Source organism: Apostichopus japonicus, chromosome 3, assembly GCF_037975245.1.
Source record: "Apostichopus japonicus isolate 1M-3 chromosome 3, ASM3797524v1, whole genome shotgun sequence".
Lineage (NCBI taxonomy): Eukaryota > Metazoa > Echinodermata > Holothuroidea > Aspidochirotida > Stichopodidae > Apostichopus > Apostichopus japonicus.
In genome coordinates this window covers 25,880,847-25,907,494 of record NC_092563.1, presented here as the reverse complement: position 1 = coordinate 25,907,494, position 26,648 = coordinate 25,880,847, and the positions used below count along the sequence as shown (strand labels likewise).

Here is a 26,648-nt window from a genome sequence, read left to right as displayed (position 1 = left end):
TTCAAATATGATTTGAACAGTACAATACGTGACGTCAGCTCTGCCATAGCAGATTGCGTCATAACCCACCCTCCGCACAGTGCCTATGCGGTAATCACAACAAAAACCGCGTTTGTATACAGATAAATTTCTTCCTTAATTTCCGGTGAAATTTCTTAGAAATTAGATATGTTTTCAAAAACTCCTTAAGCTGCCATGTATTATATCGGTGGTTCCGTGGTCTTTGTGTAACACAAGGTAAATTTTAACAGCAGACTCTTCGTTGTTTAGGCTTTACATCGTGCTATCCAGCTCCAATGCGAAGAATGTTCGCATGTAAGCTATACTCAAACGTTGACAATCGGACAGTTCTGCGAAGCCTAAGCTTCTCAGTGCTACATTCTGCTCTGACAACGATTCTGATAAATTTCTTCCATAATTTCCGGTGAAATTTTTTATAAATTAGATATGATTTAAAAAACTCCTTAAGCCGCCATATACGTAGTAGATCAGTGGTTTCGTGTTCTTTCAGTAACACAAGATAAGTTTTAACAGCAGACTCTTCGTTGTTTATACATCACGCTATCCAGCTCCAGCAGAATGTTAGCACGTATAGTACTCTAACGTTTACAATCGGACAGTTCTGCGAAGCCTTAGTTAGCTTCTCCGTGCTACATTCTGCTCTGAAAACGATTCCGCCAAGTTTCATCTTTCGGTATAACAAATACTTTTTAAGTTTCCTTTTACTGTTAATTTGATCCGTGAATTTTATTTCAGCGATTTCGAAGAACATTTTATGAACTGTGGTTTGAGTGTGAGTGTATTATGTGCAACGCTATACAAGTACACCATCTGGGCATCGTAGGATATACGTTCGCGAGTATGTACATTATATTAGGCAATCCAATGTGCGTACACGTGAGAGTGTATTTGTTGCGGAAATGGGAGTGCTATCTTCAAGTCGCCTGTTTTGCCTATCTGCAAGCACTACGTCAATCATCATATTGAAGCGTTCGAACAAACGGTACTTTTGGTGAGAAACTGGTGAATTTGAAAACCAGATTTCTACAAGAAGAAAACGTCGAATGGGGACAATTTTTACATGGTTAGAAAGAGAAAAATAATAACTACAAGGACAATGTATCAAAATCTTCCACCAGACAATTCCTTTAAACCTACCAGTATCCCAATGTTATTCCACAAACATTGAATGGCACTGCTTTTGTACATTTGACGATCTCTTTCAGCAATATTCATCCATTTGTTTGATGTGTAAAGCTTGTGCACTTAAATCAGAGCATTCACTTAGTGGCTTTTTGGAATATCAAGATCTGATTTTGGAATTTGTATAGCTTTAGATGACTGCATATGGCTAGGCTTCAATACTGCTGGAACTGCATAAGTCAATGGGGAAAGAATGGAATGAGATTCAATGGAATACTTGTTGTGCTGCTACATGTCATACAGGAACATCATATATCACTGATAATGCTGTCTTTTCTGTACTTTAATATAAATAAGATGATGACCCAGTCATGTCACAAGTTCAAACAGATGCTCTAATTGCATGTTTTTTTTCTTTAAATGCATGATTGCTTTCTACCTAGCTTGTTTGCTATTCCATAACTTTATAAGGGGGCAAATTGCTGCCTTGTGAGTATTTTAAAGGAATAATTTTAGATCAACATGCTGTTGTGACAATAACAAAAATTGGCAACAGCTGAAGTGTATCTGTAATGATTGTTTGTTCAATTCTCATCTTAATTTACATTATATCCATTTACTAATTCAATCAGGAAATACGTTATTGTCCTTTTGTTTCAGTTGATGACATCCCACCTGTTGTCACATGTGGTCCTGATATTACTAGACAAACACCAATCAGCTCTGGAGGGTTATCCATCAACTTCCCAGAATGTACAGCTACTGATGACTCTGGAACTGTGACTTTGGTATCACGGACACACAATCCTGGACAGTTCTTTGCAGTTGACACCACAGCTGTAGTTATCTACACTTTTACTGATCCAACAGGGAACAGAGCATCTGACAGTTTCACCATTACTGTATTAGGAGGTAATAAGTTCTCAAACAGTAGACCTACTTGGAAAGACTTCTTAAATGCCATCAAGTATACTTTTATATGTAGAATATGATGACCCAGTCATGTCACCAGTTCAAACCAATGCTTTCATTGCAGGGCTTGTTCTTCAAATGCACTACAGCTTTCTACCCAACCATATTGCTATACCATTACATTATAAAGCATTCAAATTTTGCCCTTGTTAGTAACTGAAAAGAGTGTTCTTAGAGATTGAATCATCCATCATCAGGATGAATTATAAACTGATGCAAGTTAATTTATATCTAAAGGTTTTAATAGTAATTGCAACTATTGATGGAGACTAATATAAATTTACGAGAAACCGAAATATAATTAAAAAAGATTCATTCAGTTTTCATAATTTATTGATACACAATATTGTCTGTTTATTGTTAGATCAGTTGATGACGTCCCACCTGTTGTTAGATATGGTCCTGGTATTGTCAGGCATTGCCAAACACCAAGCACATATGGAGGGTTATCTGTCAACTTCTAAAGAAATATTGCATTTCCTTTTGTTTCAGTTGATGACATCCCACCTGTTGTTACATGTGGTCCTGATATTACTAGACAAACACCAATCAGCTCTGGAGGGTTATCCATCAACTTCCCAGAATGTACAGCTACTGATGACTCTGGAACTGTGACTTTGGTATCGCGGACACACAATCCTGGACAGTTCTTTGGAATTGACACCCAAACCATAGTTACCTACACTTTTACTGATGGAGCAGGGAACAGAGCATCTGACAGTTTCACCATTACTGTACAAGGAGGTGAAAGTTCTTGAAAATTCTGTTTACTTGTCTCAAAGGATTAATTAAGTGCAGGGTGCTTTTGTTTTGTTGTCCTACCTATTTCTAGAATATGATCACACAGCAATGTTAAAACAAATGTGTTTTTTTTAATACAGGTTTTGCTTTTAAATGTATTGTTGCCTTCTACACATTAATGTTACTGTTCCATTGCAGGTTGGTTAAAGATCCAAGTTTTTGATGTAGATTATTTTAAGTAAATGTGCTAATATGATCAGGATGACACTATAATTTCCAAAGCAGATTGAGATTGAATCTGCTACTGTTATAAGGAGTGTTATTATAATTACTAATATTGAGAGAAACTAAATTGAATCTACACAAACAACTAATAATAGCTTATCCAGTTTTCATACTATGATACAATGCCATTTATTTCTGTAATCAGAATTTTTCTAATGGCCTTTTGTTCCAGTTGATAACATCCCACCTGTTGTTACATGTGGTCCTGATATTACTAGACAAACACCAATCAGCTCTGGAGGGTTATCCATCAACTTCCCAGAATGTACAGCTACTGATGACTCTGGAACTGTGACTTTGGTATCACGGACACACAATCCTGGACAGTTCTTTGGAATTGACACCCAAACCATAGTTATCTACACTTTTACTGATGGAGCAGGGAACAGAGCGTCTGACAGTTTCACTATTAATGTAATCGGAGGTAAAATTTTGTCTTTAAATTCCATATACCAGCTGGAAAAGATTACTTAAATGCAGGATGCATATTTCCCTAATGTTTCTAGAATATGATGACCCCGACAGAACACATGTTCAAACCTATTCTTTAATTGCAGGGTTTGTTCTTGAAATGCCTGACTGCTATTTCCCACTTCAAAATTATTTAACAGAATATGTTTATAGAGGTATTTTACAATCACTAGGATGATATCACTCAAAATCAGCTTGATAAATTCAATATGCTGTTGTGACAATAACAAAAATTGGCAACAGCTGAAGTGAATCTGTAATGATTGTTTGTTCAATTCTCATGTTAATTTACATTATATCCATTTATTAATTCAATCAGGAAATATGTTATTGTCCTTTTGTTTCAGTTGATGACATCCCACCTGTTGTCACATGTGGTCCTGATATTACTAGACAAACACCAATCAGCTCTGGAGGGTTATCCATCAACTTCCCAGAATGTACAGCTACTGATGACTCTGGAACTGTGACTTTGGTATCGCGGACACACAATCCTGGACAGTTCTTTGGAATTGACACCCAAACCGTAGTTGTCTACACTTTTACTGATGGAGCAGGCAACAGAGCATCTGACAGTTTCACTATTAATGTAATAGGAGGTAAAATTTTGCCTTTAAATTCCATATACCAGCTGGAAAAGACTACTTAAATGCAGGATGCATATTTCCCTAATGTTTCTAGAATATGATGACCCCGACAGAACACATGTTCAAACCTATTCTTTAATTGCAGGGTTTGTTCTTGAAATGCCTGACTGCTATTTCCCACTTCAAAATTATTTAACAGAATATGTTTATTCAGGTATTTTACAATCACTAGGATGATATCACTCGAAATCAGCTTGATAAATTCAATATGCTGTTGTGACAATAACAAAAATTGGCAACAGCTGAAGTGAATCTGTAATGATTGTTTGTTCAATTCTCATGTTAATTTACATTATATCCATTTATTAATTCAATCAGGAAATATGTTATTGTCCTTTTGTTTCAGTTGATGACATCCCACCTGTTGTCACATGTGGTCCTGATATTACTAGACAAACACCAATCAGCTCTGGAGGGTTATCCATCAACTTCCCAGAATGTACAGCTACTGATGACTCTGGAACTGTGACTTTGGTATCACGGACACACAATCCTGGACAGTTCTTTGGAATTGGCACCCAAACCATAGTTACCTACACTTTTACTGATGGAGCAGGCAACAGAGCATCTGACAGTTTCACTATTAATGTAATAGGAGGTAAAATTTTGTCTTTAAATTCCATGTACCAGCTGGAAAAGATTACTTAATGCAGGATGCATATTTCCCTAATGTTTCTAGAATATGATGACCCCATCATAACACATGTTCAAACCTATTCTTTAATTGCAGGGTTTGTTCTTGAAATGCCTGACTGCTATTTCCCACTTCAAAATTATTTAACAGAATGTGTTTATAGAGTTATTTTACAATCACTATGATGATATCACTCGAAATCAGCTTGATAAATTCAATATGGTGTTGTGACAGGAACTGTTGTAACATTAACAAAAATTGGCAGCAACTAAAGTGAATCTAATTATTGTTTGTTCAATTCTCATGTTAATTTACATTATATCCATTTATTAATTTAATCAGGAAATATTTTATTGTCCTATTGTTTCAGTTGATGACATCCTACCTGTTGTTACATGTGGTCCTGATATTACTAGACAAACACCAATCAGCTCTGGAGGGTTATCCATCAACTTCCCAGAATGTACAGCTACTGATGACTCTGGAACTGTGACTTTGGTATCGCGGACACACAATCCTGGACAGTTCTTTGGAATTGACACCCAAACCGTAGTTGTCTACACTTTTACTGATGGAGCAGGCAACAGAGCATCTGACAGTTTCACTATTAATGTAATAGGAGGTAAAATTTTGCCTTTAAATTCCATATACCAGCTGGAAAAGACTACTTAAATGCAGGATGCATATTTCCCTAATGTTTCTAGAATATGATGACCCCGACAGAACACATGTTCAAACCTATTCTTTAATTGCAGGGTTTGTTCTTGAAATGCCTGACTGCTATTTCCCACTTCAAAATTATTTAACAGAATATGTTTATTCAGGTATTTTACAATCACTAGGATGATATCACTCGAAATCAGCTTGATAAATTCAATATGCTGTTGTGACAATAACAAAAATTGGCAACAGCTGAAGTGAATCTGTAATGATTGTTTGTTCAATTCTCAGGTTAATTTACATTATATCCATTTATTAATTCAATCAGGAAATATGTTATTGTCCTTTTGTTTCAGTTGATGACATCCCACCTGTTGTCACATGTGGTCCTGATATTACTAGACAAACACCAATCAGCTCTGGAGGGTTATCCATCAACTTCCCAGAATGTACAGCTACTGATGACTCTGGAACTGTGACTTTGGTATCACGGACACACAATCCTGGACAGTTCTTTGGAATTGGCACCCAAACCATAGTTACCTACACTTTTACTGATGGAGCAGGCAACAGAGCATCTGACAGTTTCACTATTAATGTAATAGGAGGTAAAATTTTGTCTTTAAATTCCATGTACCAGCTGGAAAAGATTACTTAATGCAGGATGCATATTTCCCTAATGTTTCTAGAATATGATGACCCCATCATAACACATGTTCAAACCTATTCTTTAATTGCAGGGTTTGTTCTTGAAATGCCTGACTGCTATTTCCCACTTCAAAATTATTTAACAGAATGTGTTTATAGAGTTATTTTACAATCACTATGATGATATCACTCGAAATCAGCTTGATAAATTCAATATGGTGTTGTGACAGGAACTGTTGTAACATTAACAAAAATTGGCAGCAACTAAAGTGAATCTAATTATTGTTTGTTCAATTCTCATGTTAATTTACATTATATCCATTTATTAATTTAATCAGGAAATATTTTATTGTCCTATTGTTTCAGTTGATGACATCCTACCTGTTGTTACATGTGGTCCTGATATTACTAGACAAACACCAATCAGCTCTGGAGGGTTATCCATCAACTTCCCAGAATGTACAGCTACTGATGACTCTGGAACTGTGACTTTGGTATCGCGGACACACAATCCTGGACAGTTCTTTGGAATTGACACCCAAACCGTAGTTACCTACACTTTTACTGATGGAGCAGGGAACAGAGCATCTGACAGTTTCACTATTAATGTAATAGGAGGTAAAATGTTGTCTTGAGATTACATGTACAAGCTTGCAAAGATTACTTAAATGCAGGATGCATATTTCCCTAATATTTCTAGAATATGATGACCCAGCTATAACACATGTTCAATCCCTATGTTTCATTGCAGGGTTTGTTCTTGTTGATGTTCTACCGATAATCGGTTAGTTAATCAGCATCGCGCGGATTATCAGGCAACACGTAAATAATCAGAATGGGCAAAATCCATTGAGTCCAATTATGCAAAACTGATTATTACGTTACACATAAAGGATTGTATTCTTATATGCTTTTGATTCACCACAACCACAACTGGAGAAGGATATAGATCATTGGATTCAACGCTAATCAATGCTGGGAAAGGTGGGCTTATCTACAGTTTAACAGTATCACAAATCCCTCATGCGAGATTGTACTAATGCTGTTCGATATAATATCCAGTTTTGTCAGTTAAAGAGGCCATGACACGAAAAATCCAACTCATCGAGAGTAACTTCCTCTGAATCTATGAGAAAATCTATGTTCAAAACTATCCTCAACACCTTGAAAACCAAGGACTAATTAGTAATTAACGTTTTAATATTCGCATCCGAAAATAGATATCTGAGAATGCGATTTCACAACAAGACAATGATGACGTCATGTTAGGAACACACGTGCAAAGCCCAGGCATGTATCGGATACGCGACGATCATACCGTTCCATATACATGCACATTTACACTGAGAGAACAACCACTGTATTACGCTATATCGTTAGAAATTTCAAGTTTGTTTTACAACTGTTGTAAACTATGAGAGAGAAATGCCGGTCCGTTGTGCTGTTGGGGGCTGCATAAATATCATTACCAATGCAATTAGCCTTCATCCATGGCTGAAGGACGAAAAAAACACGGCGATTATGACCAAGTTAGTGCATGACACCAGCGCCGATTTCACTGGGCCTAGCCAGTATGCAGCTCCGAATGAAGCGAACACTTCACGGAAGCATACTACGATCCCTCCTTTTTGTTATGAAATAAAACAAATGGACTTTAACGGTTCGACATAAAAGAGTCATTCTTCTGTCAAGTAATCCACAAAAAACTACTCTGAAGACCAGATCGGGGAGCAGGAAACCTCCAATGGGGCAAGTGGCGATCCTTAGGAGGTAGCGCGCCGAGCACTAGTAGTACTATAGTATTAGCGTTACTACACTGAAGTCGCAATAGACGAAGAGATTTTACTGTATCATCTAAATTAACACCCCCTTCATTGCTCTATTGTATACTAATAATCTATGAGGTTAGCTTCAGAAGCAATGGGTTACATCTTCTTGTGAACAAATCTCAGTGCCCCAATTTATTTCTGGAATATGCTGGATCAGTTAGTTATAGCAATAATTTCTTATTCCTATTCCAGGAAAACCATTTTTTATGTTGTGGAGGGAGTGGGGGTAATGGGGATGGGTCAAAATAGGTAGGTAAAAAGATTTTATTCCAAAGGGTGTTTAATTAAATCTCAAAGCGATTTATTTTAAAGTCACAGAGCCAAAAATTCACACAACATAGTTCAAGTGTTAAATCATTGAACAAAATTTATTCAATATCAGTTCTAGACAGTCATTCTGGACAATCTGAACTAACATTAACAACAATCATTGTATTATATGACATAAAAGTAAAACTGTACTTTCCATAAACATTATCATTCTTAAATTACACTAATGTGATTTGTGACATCAAAGGAGGTTAAAAGAAAACAACTTACATGAATTTTTGCTTTAAGCCTACAAAGCAGTTGCATGTCCATCGCTATCAATCGTTGTTGTGACAAATTAATTAGAATAATCCAGAATCAAATACAATAAAGGGTTATTTAAACCAAGAAACACTGCACGAAGTAACTCACATGCAAAAATGTTACACAAGCTTGACGACATGTACAACACTGATGGGCAATGTGAAACACAGCATCACACGCATTAAAACAATCGAAGACCATTAACAGGGTGTACTGCTGAGTTTTTGAAGAAAGACTACAAAACAAACCAACTGCTGCTGAAGAAACAAAGTCTAAACATTCAAGAGTTCTGCTGCCTCCATTGGTCTTTATTATGACTTTTCTGTCAAATATCATTGGTGATATGGATATTTTGGCTTCCAGATTAAAGGTACGAATCAAACGTCTGGGAGGTAAATGCCCCTAAAAAGGTCAATGCCCGTTCCCTTATGCACATATTATATGACATCACGGTCACGCCAATACTTGTGTCCAAATGCTTCAAAACATGCCTTTTCTTTCATTGCTGATGTTGGGTCTGGAAAATAACCTTTTCATCCTGAATTAAAAGTCTTGAATTTCAATAATCAACACTGAGGGAACCCTGACGGATTGATAATCCAACACAATCGTAGTTTAGAAAAGGTGTTTCTGGAGGAATTTCTCAACCAAGGCTTCCTATACAATGAGTTTTCTCCTGGCAACTTGAATCCAGTGTAATGACCATTGGCTGGAAAATCACTTCTGATCCTTTGGACTGCACATGATGGTAGCACAACCCTGACGTGTCTTGCTAGGAACCCCAAGTATCATTGAACCTGTTGACCGTAGGCTATGTATCTGTACTGCCTGGGAAAAAATTTATGAAAGTTCAAAATGTATTAATGTTGGCCATGATGTCCACAATAACAAGCAGGCATACAATGTACAGTTATGGTTACATTTGTTGTGATTTTACACCTTCCGTGTATCATGAAACATTCTTTTGTTTCAGAAAATTGATTTGCAAAACTCCAGGCCAAAGTACTAGCCAAGTAATAATGAGTATGAAATAACACATATGCCTACCTAGCATGGCTGCATAATGCAACTTACATCCCCGAGCCAAACTTTCAGTATGCAACAACCCTACTAGTACTACACACTCTACGTATGGGTTGTAAGTTACCGTAACACAACGCACAATACGGTTTAGGGTGTTCCGCGAATTCCAACAACACATGCACAAAATGGACTGGATTTTGTTTTTAAATGCTTCGTTAATAAATTCTTACCACGTTGTGTGTTCCTTGCAATGGTTTCGAACGGATTTCTTCTTCGATATGTTGTGGAGCTTCAATTTCGGCTCGTTTAACAGGCTCGAACTGATACGGTTCTAACACCTCCGCTCCACCCTCAACGTTCGGTTCAATATTGGAATGATCATCGCCTTCACTCTCTGCTTCGAATATGAGAAAGGGCACTCTAATTATAGCCCAATTTCACTGCCTAGTGAAGAACCATTATCACTTTGAACTTCGGTTGCCGCAATTGGTTCTGGATCCGCCATTTCACAGGAAATTTTGATTTGATATCGCACTTGTGATCGGTGTTTTGTTTAGTAACTACTAGTGTTATGTGTACTTGTCTACTGTGTACGTGAATGGTATATTCGGAGGATCGTAAATGTATTCAAAACGTGACGTCACATGACGTCATGCGAATCGGAAAATTTTCGAGTAAACAAAGTTTCAAACGCCGAAAAGGGTAAATTCATTCTCAATTTTCGACTTGAAAAATCAAGTTTTAAACTGGCAGAATGGTTGATACATGTTCTAGAGAACATTCTTTGATGGATCCCAAAAATATAGGACTTTGAAATTTTTGTGTCATGGCCACTTTAACATCTTACAGTACACCAACGATAAACTGGGGGGAAGACTTCATTATTTTTTTTTCACTCCGCCTCTTTCATCAAACAAAACCTCCTGTTATCCATGTTTATTGATTGATAAGAAAGATTTATTGTCTTGACTAAATATCACACCAATACAATATGCTATTTAACCACTTTGGCCGTATCACCGTGACCTACGTGAAAACGAAAGTGAAAACGATAACATTAGGTTTTGCTCATTGTGATTTCTATGCACAATAGGCTAGTCTGGCTAGAGAACGGTTGAGCCTCATAAATGTTCAGTTGCAGTTATTTATCTCAAAAAGCAAATGAACTGACAAAATCTACTTGATGTACACAATCTCTAAAAATGTTTGGCAACAGTCCTCAGGATAGTTCTACTGCATAACAGTATTTTGTGATGCGTGCAAACACACTTACGCACATTTTTGCGAAAAACCAGTAGCAAATTTTTTCCTGACTGCATGTACATACATGCTAAAATAACCCCTTTGCAGTAATTGAACTCCTTAAATGCCACCAAGTAAAGCAAGTCTGATTTCCAGTGACATGCGCGACAAAGTCAATGGGACTTTAGTGTGTGATTTCTCCCACATGTAGTTAGGTCAATGGAGAAGCGCCATTGACTTACTTTGTATAATTGTTGAAACAACGTTCGATCGGAAGCCGGTTCCCTCGCAGATTGTAGTCATTGAAAACTTGAAGCAACGTCCGGGATTGTTTTATTTCTTGATATCAGATTGCAAAATTACTAATATCTTATTTCCTTACCATCTACTTTTCACTTTATTTACATTGGAGTTGCAACACTGATAATTGTTATCATACCAGTTGTAAAAACTTGTCCCTTTTTTCATTTTGTAACCAATGGCTACTATTTTCCCCCTTCTATAGTCTGTACAACACTGCCATGTACTGTGTTGTGGCGGGATTGCAATATTGCGACTCTTCGTTGCAACTACAGCATCCCTTGTATGTATTTTTTCTTATTAGTCTACGCCCTCGAGTACGAGTCGAGAACGTTTACGACTACTAACTACGAGCAATCATGGAGCCAACGTTCGATGGTGAAGTGATCAATTAGTCAATACTTCAGTTAGCAAAGCAAAAGAAGAACGACACAAATACTTTGTTTTTTCTTCCAGTAATCTTCATTGGTCCATAAATCTTTAATGTGAAATGTAAGGAGGTTAATTTACATCTTTGATTGTATAGGCCTAGAAGTTGGTAATCATGCATCACACTAAATCATGCAATAGGACTCCAAAAAACGATGAAACGATGGAAGTAATCAGCATCGGCCCGGCATCTGCCCGATTGTCCCATGAACTAATCGGTAATATCTGATTATCATAATCGGTCAAACACTAGTTCTTGGAATGCATTACTTCTATTTTTCCACTTTAAAATGATTTAACAGAATATGTTGATAGAGTTATTTACAATCACTAGGATGATATCACTCGAAATCAGCTTGATAAATTCAATATGCTTTTCAGTGAATCTGTGATTATTGTTTGTTCAATTCTCATCTTTATTTACAATATATCCATTTATTAATTTAATCAGAAAATATTCTATTTGTCCTTTTGTTTCAGTTGATGACTTCCCACCTGTTGTTACATGTGGTCCTGATATTACTAGACAAACACCAACCAGCTCTGGAGGGTTATCTGTCAACTTCCCAGAATGTACAGCTACTGATGACTCTGGAACTGTGACTTTGGTATCACGGACACACAATCCTGGACAGTTCTTTGCAATTGGCACCACAACTGAAGTTACCTACACTTTTACTGATGGAGCAGGGAACAGAGCATCTGGCAGTTTCATTATTACTGTAATAGGAGGTAATAAGTTCTCAAACAGTAGACCTACTTGAAAAGACTCCTTAAATGCCATCTATTGTTGTACTTTTGTATGTAGAATATGATGACCCAGTCATGTCACCAGTTCAAACCAATGCTTTCATTGCAGGGCTTGTTCCAAATGCACTACAGCTTTCTAACCAGCCATATTGCTATACCATTACATTATAAGGCATCAAATTTTGCCCTTGTTAGTAACTGAAAAGAGTGTTCTTAGAGATTGATCATCCATAATCAGGGTGAATTATAAACTGAAGAAAGTTAATTTAATATGCTTCTATAAGGGTTTATACTTATTGCAACTATTGAGAGAAACTGATATATTTATTAATTTAATCAGGAAACATTTTATTGTGCTTTTGTTTCAGTTGATGACATCCTACCTGTTGTTACATGCGGTCCTGATATTACTAGACAAACACCAATCAGCTCTGGAGGGTTATCCATCAACTTCCCAGAATGTACAGCTACTGATGACTCTGGAACTGTGACTTTGGTATCGCGGACACACAATCCTGGACAGTTCTTTGGAATTGACACCCAAACCATAGTTACCTACACTTTTACTGATGGAGCAGGGAACAGAGCATCTGACAGTTTCACTATTAATGTAATAGGAGGTAAAATTTTGTCTTGAAATTACATGTACAAGCTTGCAAAGATTACTTAAATGCAGGATGCATATTTCCCTAATATTTCTAGAAAATGATGACCCCGTCATAACACATGTTCAAACCTATTCTTTAATTGTAGGGTTTGTTCTTGAAATGCTTGACTGAGAGCATCTGATAGCTTTACTATTACAGTCAGTGGTGGTAAATAATGTTTGCATATCATGAACTCATTCAAGAACGTATTGTATTGTAGGGAAAGAGCTGGCTTGGTCATTGTTGAAACACATCCCTACTTTATAGTGCCTGACAAGAAGTCAACTCAGTCATGATGAAGAAATATTAAATTGCAAATATAATGACCATAGATATGTACAACATTGATACCTACCACATGAAGCCCTGTTTGGACTACAATATTTCCAGAAGCTGTGTTACTCAAAGGATATTTGCAGTCATAGTTAGGTGTCTGCTTATAGACATGGAAACAATTTTCAGTGTTACATAACAGCCTAATAAGTTAATGAAAATGTTTATAATTGATGTTTCCACATCTTGATATGATCTCACAGTGGATGATATTCCTCCTGTTGTGACATGTGGCCCAGACATTGTACAAACTACACCTAGTAGCACCGGAGGTAGAATGGTTGATTTTCAAGAGTGCACGGCAGAAGATAATTCTGGAGTTGTCAATTTAATCTCTCGATCACAAAATCCTGGAGCTTTTTTTCCGATCGGTGACACAGAAGTTACATACACATTTTCTGATCCCAACGGAAACACAGCATCTGCAACTTTTTTAATCACTGTGGTAGGAGGTAAGTACATTAATTGTTTAGAGTAATTAAATAAACCATGGTACTCTTCATACATTGTCATCAAATAATTGGTATGCCAATCTATAAACTTTCCAGGACTTATTTCATTAATACCGCAGGGTAGTTTGATCAAATCAAAACCTGATGATGCTGTGTATATTTTCTTCCTCCAGGCCATTCGGCATATTTTATAAGAATAAGATGGTATTCTCTGTGTGATACGTTTGGTGTTCAACATAAAGGTTTTCTCAAAGTGATAGATTTTACGATTTACATATTTTTTTAGTTTCCTGCATTATTGCATAACAGCAAGTCATTGTTCAGCTTGTGCATAAATCATCAGCATGATTCCCATTTTCATTTTGTACATAATTTCTAAGTTACAGCTTTGGTAACTCTAAGGGGGATGAACAGTGTGATGTATTTGATTCAATGTTTAAACATCCATATACCATTCAGTTTGTAACAAATGGTGGTTAACATTACGCAGATCTTGCCTATGAGAAAACCAGCCCTAGATACCCCACTTTTTCCATAAAAAAACTGGGGTGCGCTACCCAACCTACCCGACCAATGGCTCATTACTTTTTACGGAAAAAGATGGGATTTTTAGAACGGGTTTTCTTATAGGCAAGATCTGCCTAATAAAGTAATTAAATTTTGTAAGTATATTCGGTCATTATTAGCGTGGTGATAATAAAATATTAACTTTTTTCCTGAAAACACAAGTTGATGTTATCCCACCGAGGGTAGCATGTGTCCAGGATATTTTGGAAACAGTGCCTCTGGAATCATTGGGCACTACAGTGTTTTGGACTGAACCTACAGCCACTGATGAGTCAGGAGCAGTGTCACTTCAGCAAAGGAGTCATGCTCCTGGATCTTTCTTTAGTGTTGGCTCCACAACTGTAACTTACATCTTTGTGGATGCTAGTGGGAACACAGCAGACTGCATATTTACTATAACTGTTCAAGCTGGTTAGTATTGTATTCTGTGTTATCTTCAAGCAATCAGAGTCAACAGATCATTATCTTGCTAAAAAAGTATAACGGTAGACATTTTCACCCTACATATATAGCCTTAGAAATACTCCTCCATCTGTTTAGCTTATAATAAACCTCATTCTATTGAACAACTTTTATCTTCCAAAGGAGCTCTTTTATAAAGTTTGAAATGTAAATATAATCTGTATAAACTTGAAATGTAAATATAATCTGTAAATATAATCTGTAAATATAATCTGTATAAAATTAGTATGGTAACAACTCTGTTTGTGAGGTATGAAGGAAGGAGCCGTAGTAGCTGTAGTAGGTTTAAGTCTGATCTTGTTTTCTTTGATGTAAACTTGCTTGAATTTTACATTTATGGTGTGATTTCTTTTGTTCTATGATGCACCATATGCAGCTGAGAAAGCATGCAGTTGCACTTGTGGAGCACTTTCTCCATGGGTAGCAGTTTGATCCTTTTACAGTATTTAACATCCACACTAACTGTAGAATACTTTGGTCAAGTGGAAGAATTTATTCATCACTCAGCTATTCTGAGAAATACAACTTCTGCAAAGAATTTCATTGAGATTTCCTTGTTTAAGTTATCTTCTGTTGCTAATCTCTAAATCCATTCAAATTTGTCTGACCATATGTGATGTAAAAAATTCCATCTTCTTAGCCTTGTAGAAACTTTCATACTGGAATAAACATGTTGGTGTCTGGAAGGCATTGAAGACTCACCCCAAACCGTGTACCGCGCTCTGTAAAAGTTAACTTTCAGTTGCAAGTGAAGTTTTTTTCTTGTCACTACAAAATGCAGACAGTATGTGAAACCTTGTTATCTTTGATGTAGACCGACCTGAGATGTCCATCACTGTTGTGTACACTGTGTTGTGGGTATTGACCGTAGCTGTATGTACTGACTGTACACTAGTGTCTAATTACCGACGGTAGCAAGCTGTGTGTGTATTTTCTGGGATCAATGGTGGTGTTTAACACTTCTGTTACACCTCATTCAAAACTAGGTCAGATTACGGGCATCAGACGTTTCTTTGTGTGCGAGTCTTCACACCTTTTAAGTGGCACTTTGTGGACCTATTCATCCATATTAAGTTTCTTAGTTTGAAAGATGCTGACAGTCTGTAGATCAGTTGTTAATGATCCACCTTCCAGGAAAGGAGATGTCCATATATAGCTTATTACTCCTAGTTTTAACTACAGATAGCAGGCCTTTTACCCAAAGTCAAAGCTTAGAAACTTGAAAGCAATTTTTTTTTTGGGATTGCAGTTGATGATATAGCTCCAGTTGTCAGATGTGTTCCAGATGTAAGTGAAAATACACCTTTTGGAAGTCAGGGAACATCAGTGTTCTTTGCTGAACCCACTTCTACTGATAACTCAGGAGTTGTTTCACTGCAACAAAGGAGCCATGCACCAGGATCCTTCTTCATGATTGGAGCAACAGTTGTTACTTATATCTTTGTTGATGCTGCTGGAAACACTGCTGAATGTACATTCACAATTACAGTTGTTGAAGGTAAGTATTAGAATCAAGGATGATTGATGTCTCAATTAAAGAACAAGCAGAAATTGTTCAATATAGTATATTTTATTTCTCTTTACAAAGTGCAATCAATTATCTTTTGTGGCAGTTTTGGGTTCCTTACTGGAATACTTATGAGACCATTTTGGCCCACATTTTATTAACATTGCAATAACTCTGCAACTGTAAGTCGGTCCATAGCTGGTACATTGTAGGCCTTAATATTTTGAGACCATCTGGGCCAAAACAATTTGTACCATTTTTGCCCCGGAGGGTGCAAATTGTGTTAGCTCAACGCATTAATGTAGGTAGAGCTTATGCAAAACTGAAGCTGGGAAAATGTATATTTGAAAGGTCTACTTCTGCAATTGCTGGTTGACTTTTGTGAAATTTGCAGTGAAGGTGCCACATTGGGATGGCAATACATCTTGTTCATGAATAGATGATTGGATAAAAGTGGTAAACTTTTGTAATTTTCTTCATTTTTTAATCATCTTAGCTTTATATTAGAGTTCCCACTCCTTTGATAATGTGGATATAGGATATGGAAGTGAGCTTTCTCTGGAGGGAGGAAGCCTCATCAGGGTAAAGAACAGCAGAAAGTTATACTTAGCTACTTACCACAGGTGTGGCTATTGCCCTTAAGGTGTATCACCCCTTACCCTCAACTGATATTTGATGCCAGATTATCTTTGTCTAAGCAGGGAAGTGGTCTTAGCTTGGTGACCATGAGTAATTTGCTATTTTGAGGGCAGAATTTGTTAGTCAGTGTAACCTGATTGAAGAGCTACCAGTGCTGTACCACAGTGGTCATGGGGTACAGCTTAGTTAATTAAACAGTGCACACATACAACACTATATTATAGACTCATGGCAGCCTGCCACCGATTGGATTTTCTTTCACAAATTATGGGTTGAGCCACTGCAGCATTACTGCTCTAGTTTTCCTCAAATGCATTTTAGGACACATTCTTTGGGCTCAAATTTGTGGGGCCAATATTTTTGGGTCCATTTGGGTCCACATTTTCTGTATATTGCAATAAATCTGCCAGTTTAAGTCTAATTGTAGCCAAACTTGGTATAAAGTTGCTGGTTGATAGCTGGTACATGTAGGCCATCTGGGCTCAAAACAACTTCTAGGCCGATTTTGGGCCAGGAGTTTGTGAAATTTAATACACATGGAGTTTGTGAAAATCTATTACACATGGAGTTTGTGAAAATATGTGAGCTCTTAGAAAATGTAGTTTCATAGTTGAGGTGACAATTTATTAAAAATTTAAACTTTTAAATCTTCAGTTGACAAAGTACCACTGGTGTAAGCTTGTCTAGGACTAGATGTAACAGAAACCATACCTCTGAATGGATTTGTCACCACAATAAGGGTTTGCATAGGAAATATTAACATCAATTGTTATGCGACAAAACCTAGTTTGGCTATGAATTCAGAAAATTGCTAGAATCATGTTTTCAGCAATATTAGATAAGCATTTTCAACATTTCTGAAATATAAGTTTTGAACTGTTTCTTTCTTCAGTCCCTTACAGTAGCTACTCAGATAATAAAGCTGTTTAAAAGTGTTCGATTTATGTTTTTTCATTCAATCAAGTCAGATTAGCTTTCAGACTCTTCATTTGATCTTTTCAGTTGATAATACACCACCTGATGTTACCTGCATACAAGACATCACAAGAACAGTGGCAATTGACAGCACTGGTACCACTGTGTTTTGGACAGAGCCAACAGCTGCTGATAACTCAGGAGTTGTTTCTCTTCAGTCTAGAAGTCATGCACCTGGAGACTTTTTTGGCCCAGGAACAACACAAGTGACATACATCTTTGCTGACCCAAGTGGAAATACAGCATTTTGCATTTTTACTGTCACAGTTACTCCAGGTATGTGTACAATCATGTAATAGCTCAAGATTTAAAGCTGTTGACAGAGAAACACACCTTTATGTGTAACATTGTGCTAATAAATGACAAGATCAATGTGATGTGAGTAACATTACACTGATAACTCTACTTGAAATCAAAGCTAGACATCTGCAGTCTCCAAAACAACATTTTGTCTTTCCATATTTTAGAGGACAATGTCCTACCGGTTGTGAGCTGTATTCCAGATGTGACTGAAACAACAGCATTAGGAACAGGAGGAAGACTCGTCTTCTATACTGAGCCAACAGCAACCGATGACTCTGGAGTTGTTTCGCTTCAGCAAAGAACCCACGGTCCAGGAACCTTCTTTAGCTCAGGAGTAACACAAGTAACTTATATCTTTGTTGATCCCGCTGGAAACACTGCTGAATGTTCATTCAGGGTCATTGTCACTGAAAGTAAGTCTTTTTAAATGCAAATAATTTAAAAGCTGAACCTTATTGGTCCACAATACAAATCACACTCAATGATTGTGTTGCTGATATAGTAGATGGAAATGATTTGAACAAAGCATCATCAGTTTGTCTGAAGTAGTTTAACAGCTTGCAAACTTTTTTATTTCTATATCAGCCAAATCTAAGTTGATGTCATCATTTATTATACTGTATGTTCAGTTTAAACTGTAATTAAATTGATAATTTCCTTGCTATTTCAAAGTCAATTTGAAGCAAATTCTTTATGTAATATTACAAATGGCACTCTGTGTGAATATATGCTCTTAGCAAAAATATTTAATTCAAAGTTGAGTTGCCAATTTGATTAAAAATTTCAACTTTTAAATCTTCAGTTGACGGAGTACCACCAGTGATAGCTTGTGTAGGACTAGATGTAACAGAGACCATACCTCTGAATGGATTTGGCACTACGGTCCAATTCCGTGAACCTACTGCTACTGATAACTCTGGGATTGCAACTGTCCAATCAAGAACACATACTCCTGGACAATTCTTCCAGAGTGGAACCACACAAGTTACATATGTGTTTATAGATCCATCAGGAAATACAGCCGAATGTTCATTTAACATCATCATTACTGAAGGTATGTCATAGCTTTGTTGTCTTTTCTCTAAGTAATGAAAACTGTCATCCTTATCCAGTTTGTACTACAAGCTTTGAACTAGATCTATGCTATGGTCTCAAGCAAGAATAGACATGTGACATTTAACAACCTGCCTACTGAAGGTCAGCTTTCAAGGAGATTTGAGAATAATGGTTAATTGCTCAAAATTGCCAAATATTAAGATTTATGCATTAAGTTATATAAATACAGATGCACTGTCAAGTAAAATTCCTTCAAGATAGCTATGGAGCATTTAACACTATTGATTATAACATATATTAATCTGTCACTTTTAGAATATTAATTACATGGGCATTATTAAGATATGGAGTGTGGAGGGAAATATCTTTTGTCTTTACAGTTCCATTAATGTAGTATGAATTAACTCTTGAAATAAAGTTGGTCATAAGTATCAGTACTTTTAAGAAGAAATAGAAAACTTATTCAGTGGTTAAGGCATTTGATGACATATCTTAATTTCTTTGATTGCGTTTCTTTGAGTTTGTGTGCGTGTGTCTGTCTGTCTGTCTGTCTGTAAATTGATTTTATTTTCTTTGTGCTTTGAGTGCTCTGCAGTGTCAATATGTGGGCATATAAAACCTTTTGTTATTATTATTATTGTTATCTGACAAAGAATTCCTTAAATGTTGTGATGCAAAACAAAGTACAGCGACTAATACTGATGATTGTGTGCTTCTTGAGTTGATGTACTTGTTGAGGTTGTGATAAATATATCATATCATCAATTTCTAAAGACTGATATTAGCAGAAGCTCCTGCTCAGACAGGAAGAGTAAGCTACAAACTAATGACTGCTTGATGGTTCATGAGCTTTGCTTGATAATGTTTATAAAGTGTTAATCCTTGAGGCATCATGCGGTATGGCTGTTCTCCAAATCTCTCACAGGTATCTGATTAACTGAATTTGTTGCTGATTATTAAATATAAGTCACCAAATATTCTTAATATGGTTACTTTTTTTGATAGTGTACAGAATTTTTTTTTGGCTTTCTTAATTGTGTAACTGTTTTCTCATCCTCAGTGGACAATACACCACCTGTGGTCAGCTGCATCAATGATATAACACAAGAGATACCGCTAAATAGCTTCGGTGTTGTGGTACAGTTTACAGAGCCAACAGCTACAGACAATTCAGGAACAGCATCAGTTCTGTCAGCTACACAAAGACCCGGACAGTTCTTTCAGACAGGAACAACAACAGTGACTTACATCTTTGCAGATCCAAGTGGGAACACAGCTGATTGTGTTTTTGATATCATAGTAGTGGAGGGTAAGTTAACCTCTGCTGTTTGTCAATATTAATAATACATAGTTTAACAGATGTATATTCATTCCAATTTGTGGGTTAGGAGATTTTGATGACTTATGTCATGACTTTGATGTAGTAAAGACAGGACATGGAAGTGTTTAATGAAGGTAGTGTATGATCTTCCTGTTTGTTTTTTCTAAGAACCAGGTAAAGTGTTTATACCAAGCAGTCATGTAATTTGCTTTAGAAACAGTTTAGTAATCTTGACAAATGCCAGCTTTGATGATGCAGCTAAAGATATTAAATGGTTCTCTAACTATACATGGTTTTGTAAAAGTATGTTGGCCTGACGTTATGATCTTAGCAGGATCTTCTTCAGAGGCTAAATGACAAGTAACAGTAACAGAAGGGACAAAAACACCAACAAAATACAGACAGGTTAATGAGCATGGTAAACACAAAGAGATAGATGTAAGGGGATTAGCAGCAAAGAGATGGAGAGAAGGAAGGATGAAACCAACAGGGGAAGAGGAGAGGTAGGAGATAAACAGTAGAGGGACAAAGAGAAGATTAAGGGAAGGGGGTAGGGAACAAACTAGAGAAGGACAAAGACAGAAAGGTGAGGAGAAAAAATCTGTAAATGATTCTGTTAACTTAGTACATCATTGGAATCAGAAAGGTCAAAGTTATCATTTGTAATTATAAAAGACAGAAAAGTGTTGATTACATTCAACTATTTGATCAACATATCTGAAGTAGTGTTAGAGCTGTTTTCATAGATAGTTGACTATAAGTCATGGCAGTACAAACTGTGCATATCAGTTAGCAACTGAAAATATCACTTGATTCTATGCATAGCTTAAAAGTTGTGAAAATGGATATGACTAAGCTGATACATCATACTTTTAACTACCCTCGTGGTTTATTTTGAAGCAGTTAATAATCACATTGACATTTCTATATAGTTTCACCAGATCAATTATAATTCAGACCGTATGGGGTTTCCAAAGCCGTTCATTCTACCAGAATTTATTAGGATACACCCAGGAAATATTGATGTTTAGCATTGGTATGCTATGAAACCTAGTTTTGCTATGAACACAGGTACTTGCTGAGAATCATAATTTCAGCACTTTGACATGAGTTTGTTCAATATCTCAGAAATACACTCACAATTTGTGACTGTTTCTTAATATCAGGCCCTGGCATAAGCTACTCAAACAAAAATTCATTAAATTTTAGAGTTTTAAATTAATTTCAATATTTCAGCAAGTTCCATTTGCTTTTAGAATCTTCATTTCATTTTTCTAGTTGATGATACACCACCTGATGTTACCTGCATACAAGACATCACAAGGATAGTTACAATTGACAGCACTGGTACCACTGTGTTTTGGACAGAGCCAACAGCTACTGATAACTCAGGAGTTGTTTCTCTTCAGTCAAGAAGTCATGCACCTGGAGACTTGTTCAGCCCAGGAACAACACAAGTGACATACATCTTTGTTGACCCAAGTGGAAATACAGCATTTTGCATTTTTACTGTCACAGTTACACAAGGTATGTGTGCAATAACATGCTTCTTGAGGTAACTGAAGCTATAGACACAGACTCAAAATGGTTATTGGTTACATTGCAATGATGACTCAACTTGATTCTTGATGGCAACTTTCTTTTCATTGTGTCCTTTAGAGGATAATGTCCCTCCAGTTGTAAGCTGTATTACAGATGTGACTGAAACAACACCATTAGGAACAGGCGGAACAACTGTCTTATTTACAGAGCCAACAGCAACCGATGACTCTGGAGTTGTTTCACTTCAGCAAAGAACCCACGGTCCAGGAACCTTCTTTAGTTCAGGAGTAACACAAGTAACTTATATCTTTGTTGATCCTGCTGGAAGCACTGCTGAATGTACATTCAGGGTCATTGTCACTGAAAGTAAGTCTTTTTAAATACATATAATTTAAAAGCTAAGCCTTATTGCTCCACAATACAAATCACACTCAATGATTGTGTTGATGATATAGTAGATGGAAATGATTTTGCACAAAGCATCATCAGTTTGTCTGAAGTAGTTTAACAACTTTCAAACTTTGTAATTTGGATAACAGCCAAAACACTTTTGTTTAGTTGAACCCATGGTCCAAGAACTTTCTTTAGTTCAGGAGTAACAGCAGTGACTTATATCTTTGTTGATCCTGCTAGAAACACTGCTGAATGTACATTCAGGGTCATTATTACTGAGATTTAGTATAACTATATTGATATTATTTGGTACATTCTACTATGATGGTCTGACATAGATGCAGGATGTATTACTAAATTGGAGTTTTCTTGATAAAAATCTAGAACCAATTGAAAACAGAGCATATCCTTTTATGTTGATATCATGGTCTCTGAAAGATATGAGGGAGTGAGGGGCACCTTTTCCCCCTGGAAAACCAAAGTAGTAAGGAAAGAACATGAATTATCTCAAAATTCTACAGCTCCTGGGGGCTTTGCCTCCCCCCCCCACCACCATCCTTCTACATATCTGTGCAGATGTTCATGGTTCATATATTTCATTAAAGTGACAGAGGTATTAAGTTGTTAGTATGTTCTAAACATCAAAACATAGTTATGTAGCTATGCTACAAGTATGTGTGCTATTAAATAGTCTACTGTTGTGTCTTGCATTTGCATGATACAAGTTTATTTCTTTGAATTTCTTTCTGCTTCCAGCAAGGGCATATGATTATCCTCTTTATGCACTCGGACAAGAAATTCCCACAAGTTACAGACTTAATAATATTTATGCTGTCATCTCTTTCAAAATATATCTACTTTTCTACTACAACTCTCATGATCACAACATGTTTAGAGCCGTAGGGTGCTTTTACACTAGATCCCGATCATGATCAGATCCTGACGTCGAGATCACGGCTGGAGTGTAAACACAGTTCAGATCCGGATCTGATCCTCCTATATTGATGCTGGCAGAGACCAGGATCTGATATGGATGTCAAGATCAATTTTGTAATGTAAACACTCCCGCATCAACAGTGACCCGAGATATCTGGTGACTTCATTATGTTACATGCATTCTGGTGTGAATTTCTAGTCCTTTACAGTCACATATTTATCATCGCATTTTCTCCCGCAACTACATCTCTGCGTAGTCACCTTTAGAGTTTGGTTCCCGTTTTGATTATTGGATTTATCCTTATTGTAGGTGTGACTTATCCTAAATATTTATCGAAGCTATTATGTTAGTTTGAAATTCGTCGTTCACCGTTTAAATGCTGAAGCATGTGATCCCAGTTTGCATCTGTGCTTGGTTCCATCCACATTGCCCTCCCTAAACGGTGTGTTCTTCCATCATGGCAGCCGCAGGTAATGTCCGCAGCACTTCAAATATGTGTAAAGTACGTCTTCTTGCCTCGGGGAAGAACAGGGCAAGTCTTCTCCTTTGATTTTAATGTCAAAAGCCTAAAGCTTCACAGTGTGATAGTTAATCTTTTGACAGCAACACTGTAATTTGATAAATGTGTTTATCTTCACCTCAGTTGATACCATACCACCAGTTGTAGCCTGTGTAGGACTAGATGTAACAGAGACCATACCTCTGAATGGAGTTGGCACCACGGTTCAATTCCGTGAACCTACTGCTACTGATAACTCTGGGACTGTAAATCTTCAATCAAGAACTAATAATCCTGGACAATTCTTCCAGAGTGGAAGTACAACAGTGACCTATATTTTTGAAGATCCTTCTGGTAACACAGCTACTTGCACCTTCTGTGTTGATGTTGTGGAAGGTGAGTGTCATGTTTATGTCAAAGGTTAGTCATAGTCTTTGTCCCAAACCATATTGTATTTTTTCCATCCAGTAAGGTTGAAAGATAGTTACATATATGGGCCTTTATGGGTGTGTATAAATTTGGCCCATGTGTTACATATCTTCTAAGTTGGATGTCTTGGGAAATAAAACCAAAACTCTTCAGCAAAAATAGCCACTAGAATTTATACCAAGAAACATTTTCATCTTTGTTATCTTTTTTGTTTTTGTTTCTCAAAAGAGGGTGATGTTCTTTAATCAGAGTTAATTATAATGCCATATCAATATATGGTAGGGGTCCGCACTGTAAAATTAAATTAAACCAAAATGGTTAAGCCAGGAAATACCTCTTTATTTTGTTTATGTGCTTGTGCAGTGTGTAGCAAAGTTGGTGATGAACAATTTCAGTTTTTTTAATAAAATCCTGTCATCGTTATCTGAGGTCAATACAGGAAACCAGTTGTTACATTTTGTAAAATTCTTTTCAAGTGTCCAAATGCTGTTAAACTTGATGGTGAACGAATATTATACTTAAAGATCTCGTCATAAGTGAAATGAATGGTATCTCAGAAAAAGTACAGTAAGCAGCATATGAAGGGTTAACTTTGTCTGCCAATGACTATTTGTCTGGAAATGGAAGTAAATTGAGCTTGACAGTTTCAAATGTATCAAATGAAGTCTTTGCTTAGCTAAAAGGGGAGCATGGCACTTTATCTCCATTGCCTCTCTTCACCCAGGTGTATAAATGGGGACCTGCGAGGTAACTTGTAAATATAGTTGCTTGCGCCGGTTTGTGGCTGCACCCTATGGGAAGTCCCCCGGGAGACACGTGGTTGTGGTGCACTGTGGTGCCCCAGGAGAGATTGATTGAATTGTGCACACTTTGGTGTGTGGGTGTGACAAGTTACCAATGACCAGGGGTTAATAATAATCAGCGCATTGAGACTTAAGTGTGTATTTGCGCTTTATAAGAACTGTGTATTATTATTATTATTATGTGAAGGTTATCTGAGATCAGATGGAGACAAACAATTACTCAATATTAACAAGTGAGTGTTGTTGGAGAATGAAAGTCAAAAGTGGACATATTATCAAAACTTTATTCAAATGGTCGTATAAATAGGAACAAAAGACATGTAAACCTCACATTAGGTCAGCAGAGGAAGGAACACTTCTCTTTGATTCTAATCTTTTTATTGAAGTTGGTTCAGACAGTGCATGTACTGAGTTCATGCTGGTATTTATATTATATAGGTAGTAATTTTTTTCTTCATTTTTAGGGGGGTTAGTCATTGGATAAAATATTTATATGAGTGATCTTTTTCTGATGTGTAGCATTAGATACAGTTGCACACATCTGAAGGTTACACAGAAATAACCAATGTTGCATGTAGGCTAAATAAGAGGTTTAACCTGTATCGTAACTGTTTAAGAGATTGTGCTATCAACGGGTCTGTCCTTTAACATGACCTCTTTTCATATTATTTTGATATTAAAGCCTGTACAGGAATGAGTAAGCTCTGAAATAGATGAACCTTTCACAGTTTGCTACATCGGCTTAGTAGCTGAGCTACTGATCATTAAAAGTCTTAGGTTTTTGGGAAGAACTGAGTTATCACATTCGGTTACCAGAAAAGGAGATAAGAAAACACTTTTGTGCATTATTACTCTACGTTGTCCAGTAAAGGAGATAAGATGAAACCTTATTATGTCTCATGCAGGATTATTTGAAACAGCTGTTAGCCACTGTTGTCTCTTTCTATGATAAGTACTCTACTGTATAGAATTACCATTACCCCTGCTAGTAATTATTGTTTCAAAAAAGAACCAGTGATCTCAATATTGGACTTTATAATGTTTCTTTTTCCTCAGTGGACAATATACCACCTGTGGTCAGCTGCATCAGTGATATTACGCGAGAGATACCGCTAAATAGCTTTGGTGTTGTGGTAGACTTTACAGAGCCAACAGCTACAGACAATTCAGGAACAGCATCAGTTTTGTCAGCTACACGAAGACCCGGACAGTTCTTTCAGACAGGAACAACAACAGTGACTTACATCTTTGCAGATCCAAGTGGGAACACAGCTGATTGTGTTTTTGATATCAGTGTAGTGGAGGGTAAGTTAACCTATGCTTGTTTGTCAATATTAATATTACATAGTGTAAAAGATGTATATTCATTCCAGTTTGTGGTTAGGACATGTTTTGATGACTTATGGCATGACTTTGATGAAGTAAAGACAGGACAT

At 36.7% G+C, this 26,648-nt stretch overlaps 1 protein-coding gene across 16 annotated transcripts in view; it reads left to right on the top strand.

Moving 5' to 3' along the window:
- LOC139965637 (uncharacterized) overlaps positions 1 to 26,648 on the top strand; it is a 106,266-nt gene that overhangs the window by 17,474 nt on the left and 62,144 nt on the right. For 10 of the 16 annotated variants that reach the window (XM_071968224.1, XM_071968219.1, XM_071968216.1 and 7 more), the window contains exons 5-25: positions 1,804 to 2,055; positions 2,608 to 2,859; positions 3,314 to 3,565; positions 3,960 to 4,211; positions 4,606 to 4,857; positions 5,264 to 5,515; positions 5,910 to 6,161; positions 6,568 to 6,819; positions 12,078 to 12,329; positions 12,716 to 12,967; positions 13,531 to 13,779; positions 14,509 to 14,757; positions 16,058 to 16,306; positions 17,957 to 18,205; positions 18,397 to 18,645; positions 19,035 to 19,286; positions 20,349 to 20,597; positions 21,888 to 22,136; positions 22,269 to 22,517; positions 24,125 to 24,376; positions 26,269 to 26,517. In XM_071968224.1, the coding sequence (XP_071824325.1) occupies positions 1,804 to 2,055; positions 2,608 to 2,859; positions 3,314 to 3,565; positions 3,960 to 4,211; positions 4,606 to 4,857; positions 5,264 to 5,515; positions 5,910 to 6,161; positions 6,568 to 6,819; positions 12,078 to 12,329; positions 12,716 to 12,967; positions 13,531 to 13,779; positions 14,509 to 14,757; positions 16,058 to 16,306; positions 17,957 to 18,205; positions 18,397 to 18,645; positions 19,035 to 19,286; positions 20,349 to 20,597; positions 21,888 to 22,136; positions 22,269 to 22,517; positions 24,125 to 24,376; positions 26,269 to 26,517 (5,265 nt within the window). The remainder of the gene's footprint in view (positions 1 to 1,803; positions 2,056 to 2,607; positions 2,860 to 3,313; positions 3,566 to 3,959; positions 4,212 to 4,605; positions 4,858 to 5,263; positions 5,516 to 5,909; positions 6,162 to 6,567; positions 6,820 to 12,077; positions 12,330 to 12,715; positions 12,968 to 13,530; positions 13,780 to 14,508; positions 14,758 to 16,057; positions 16,307 to 17,956; positions 18,206 to 18,396; positions 18,646 to 19,034; positions 19,287 to 20,348; positions 20,598 to 21,887; positions 22,137 to 22,268; positions 22,518 to 24,124; positions 24,377 to 26,268; positions 26,518 to 26,648) is intronic. The other 6 variants (XM_071968214.1, XM_071968213.1, XM_071968217.1 and 3 more) reach the window with 6 other exon arrangements.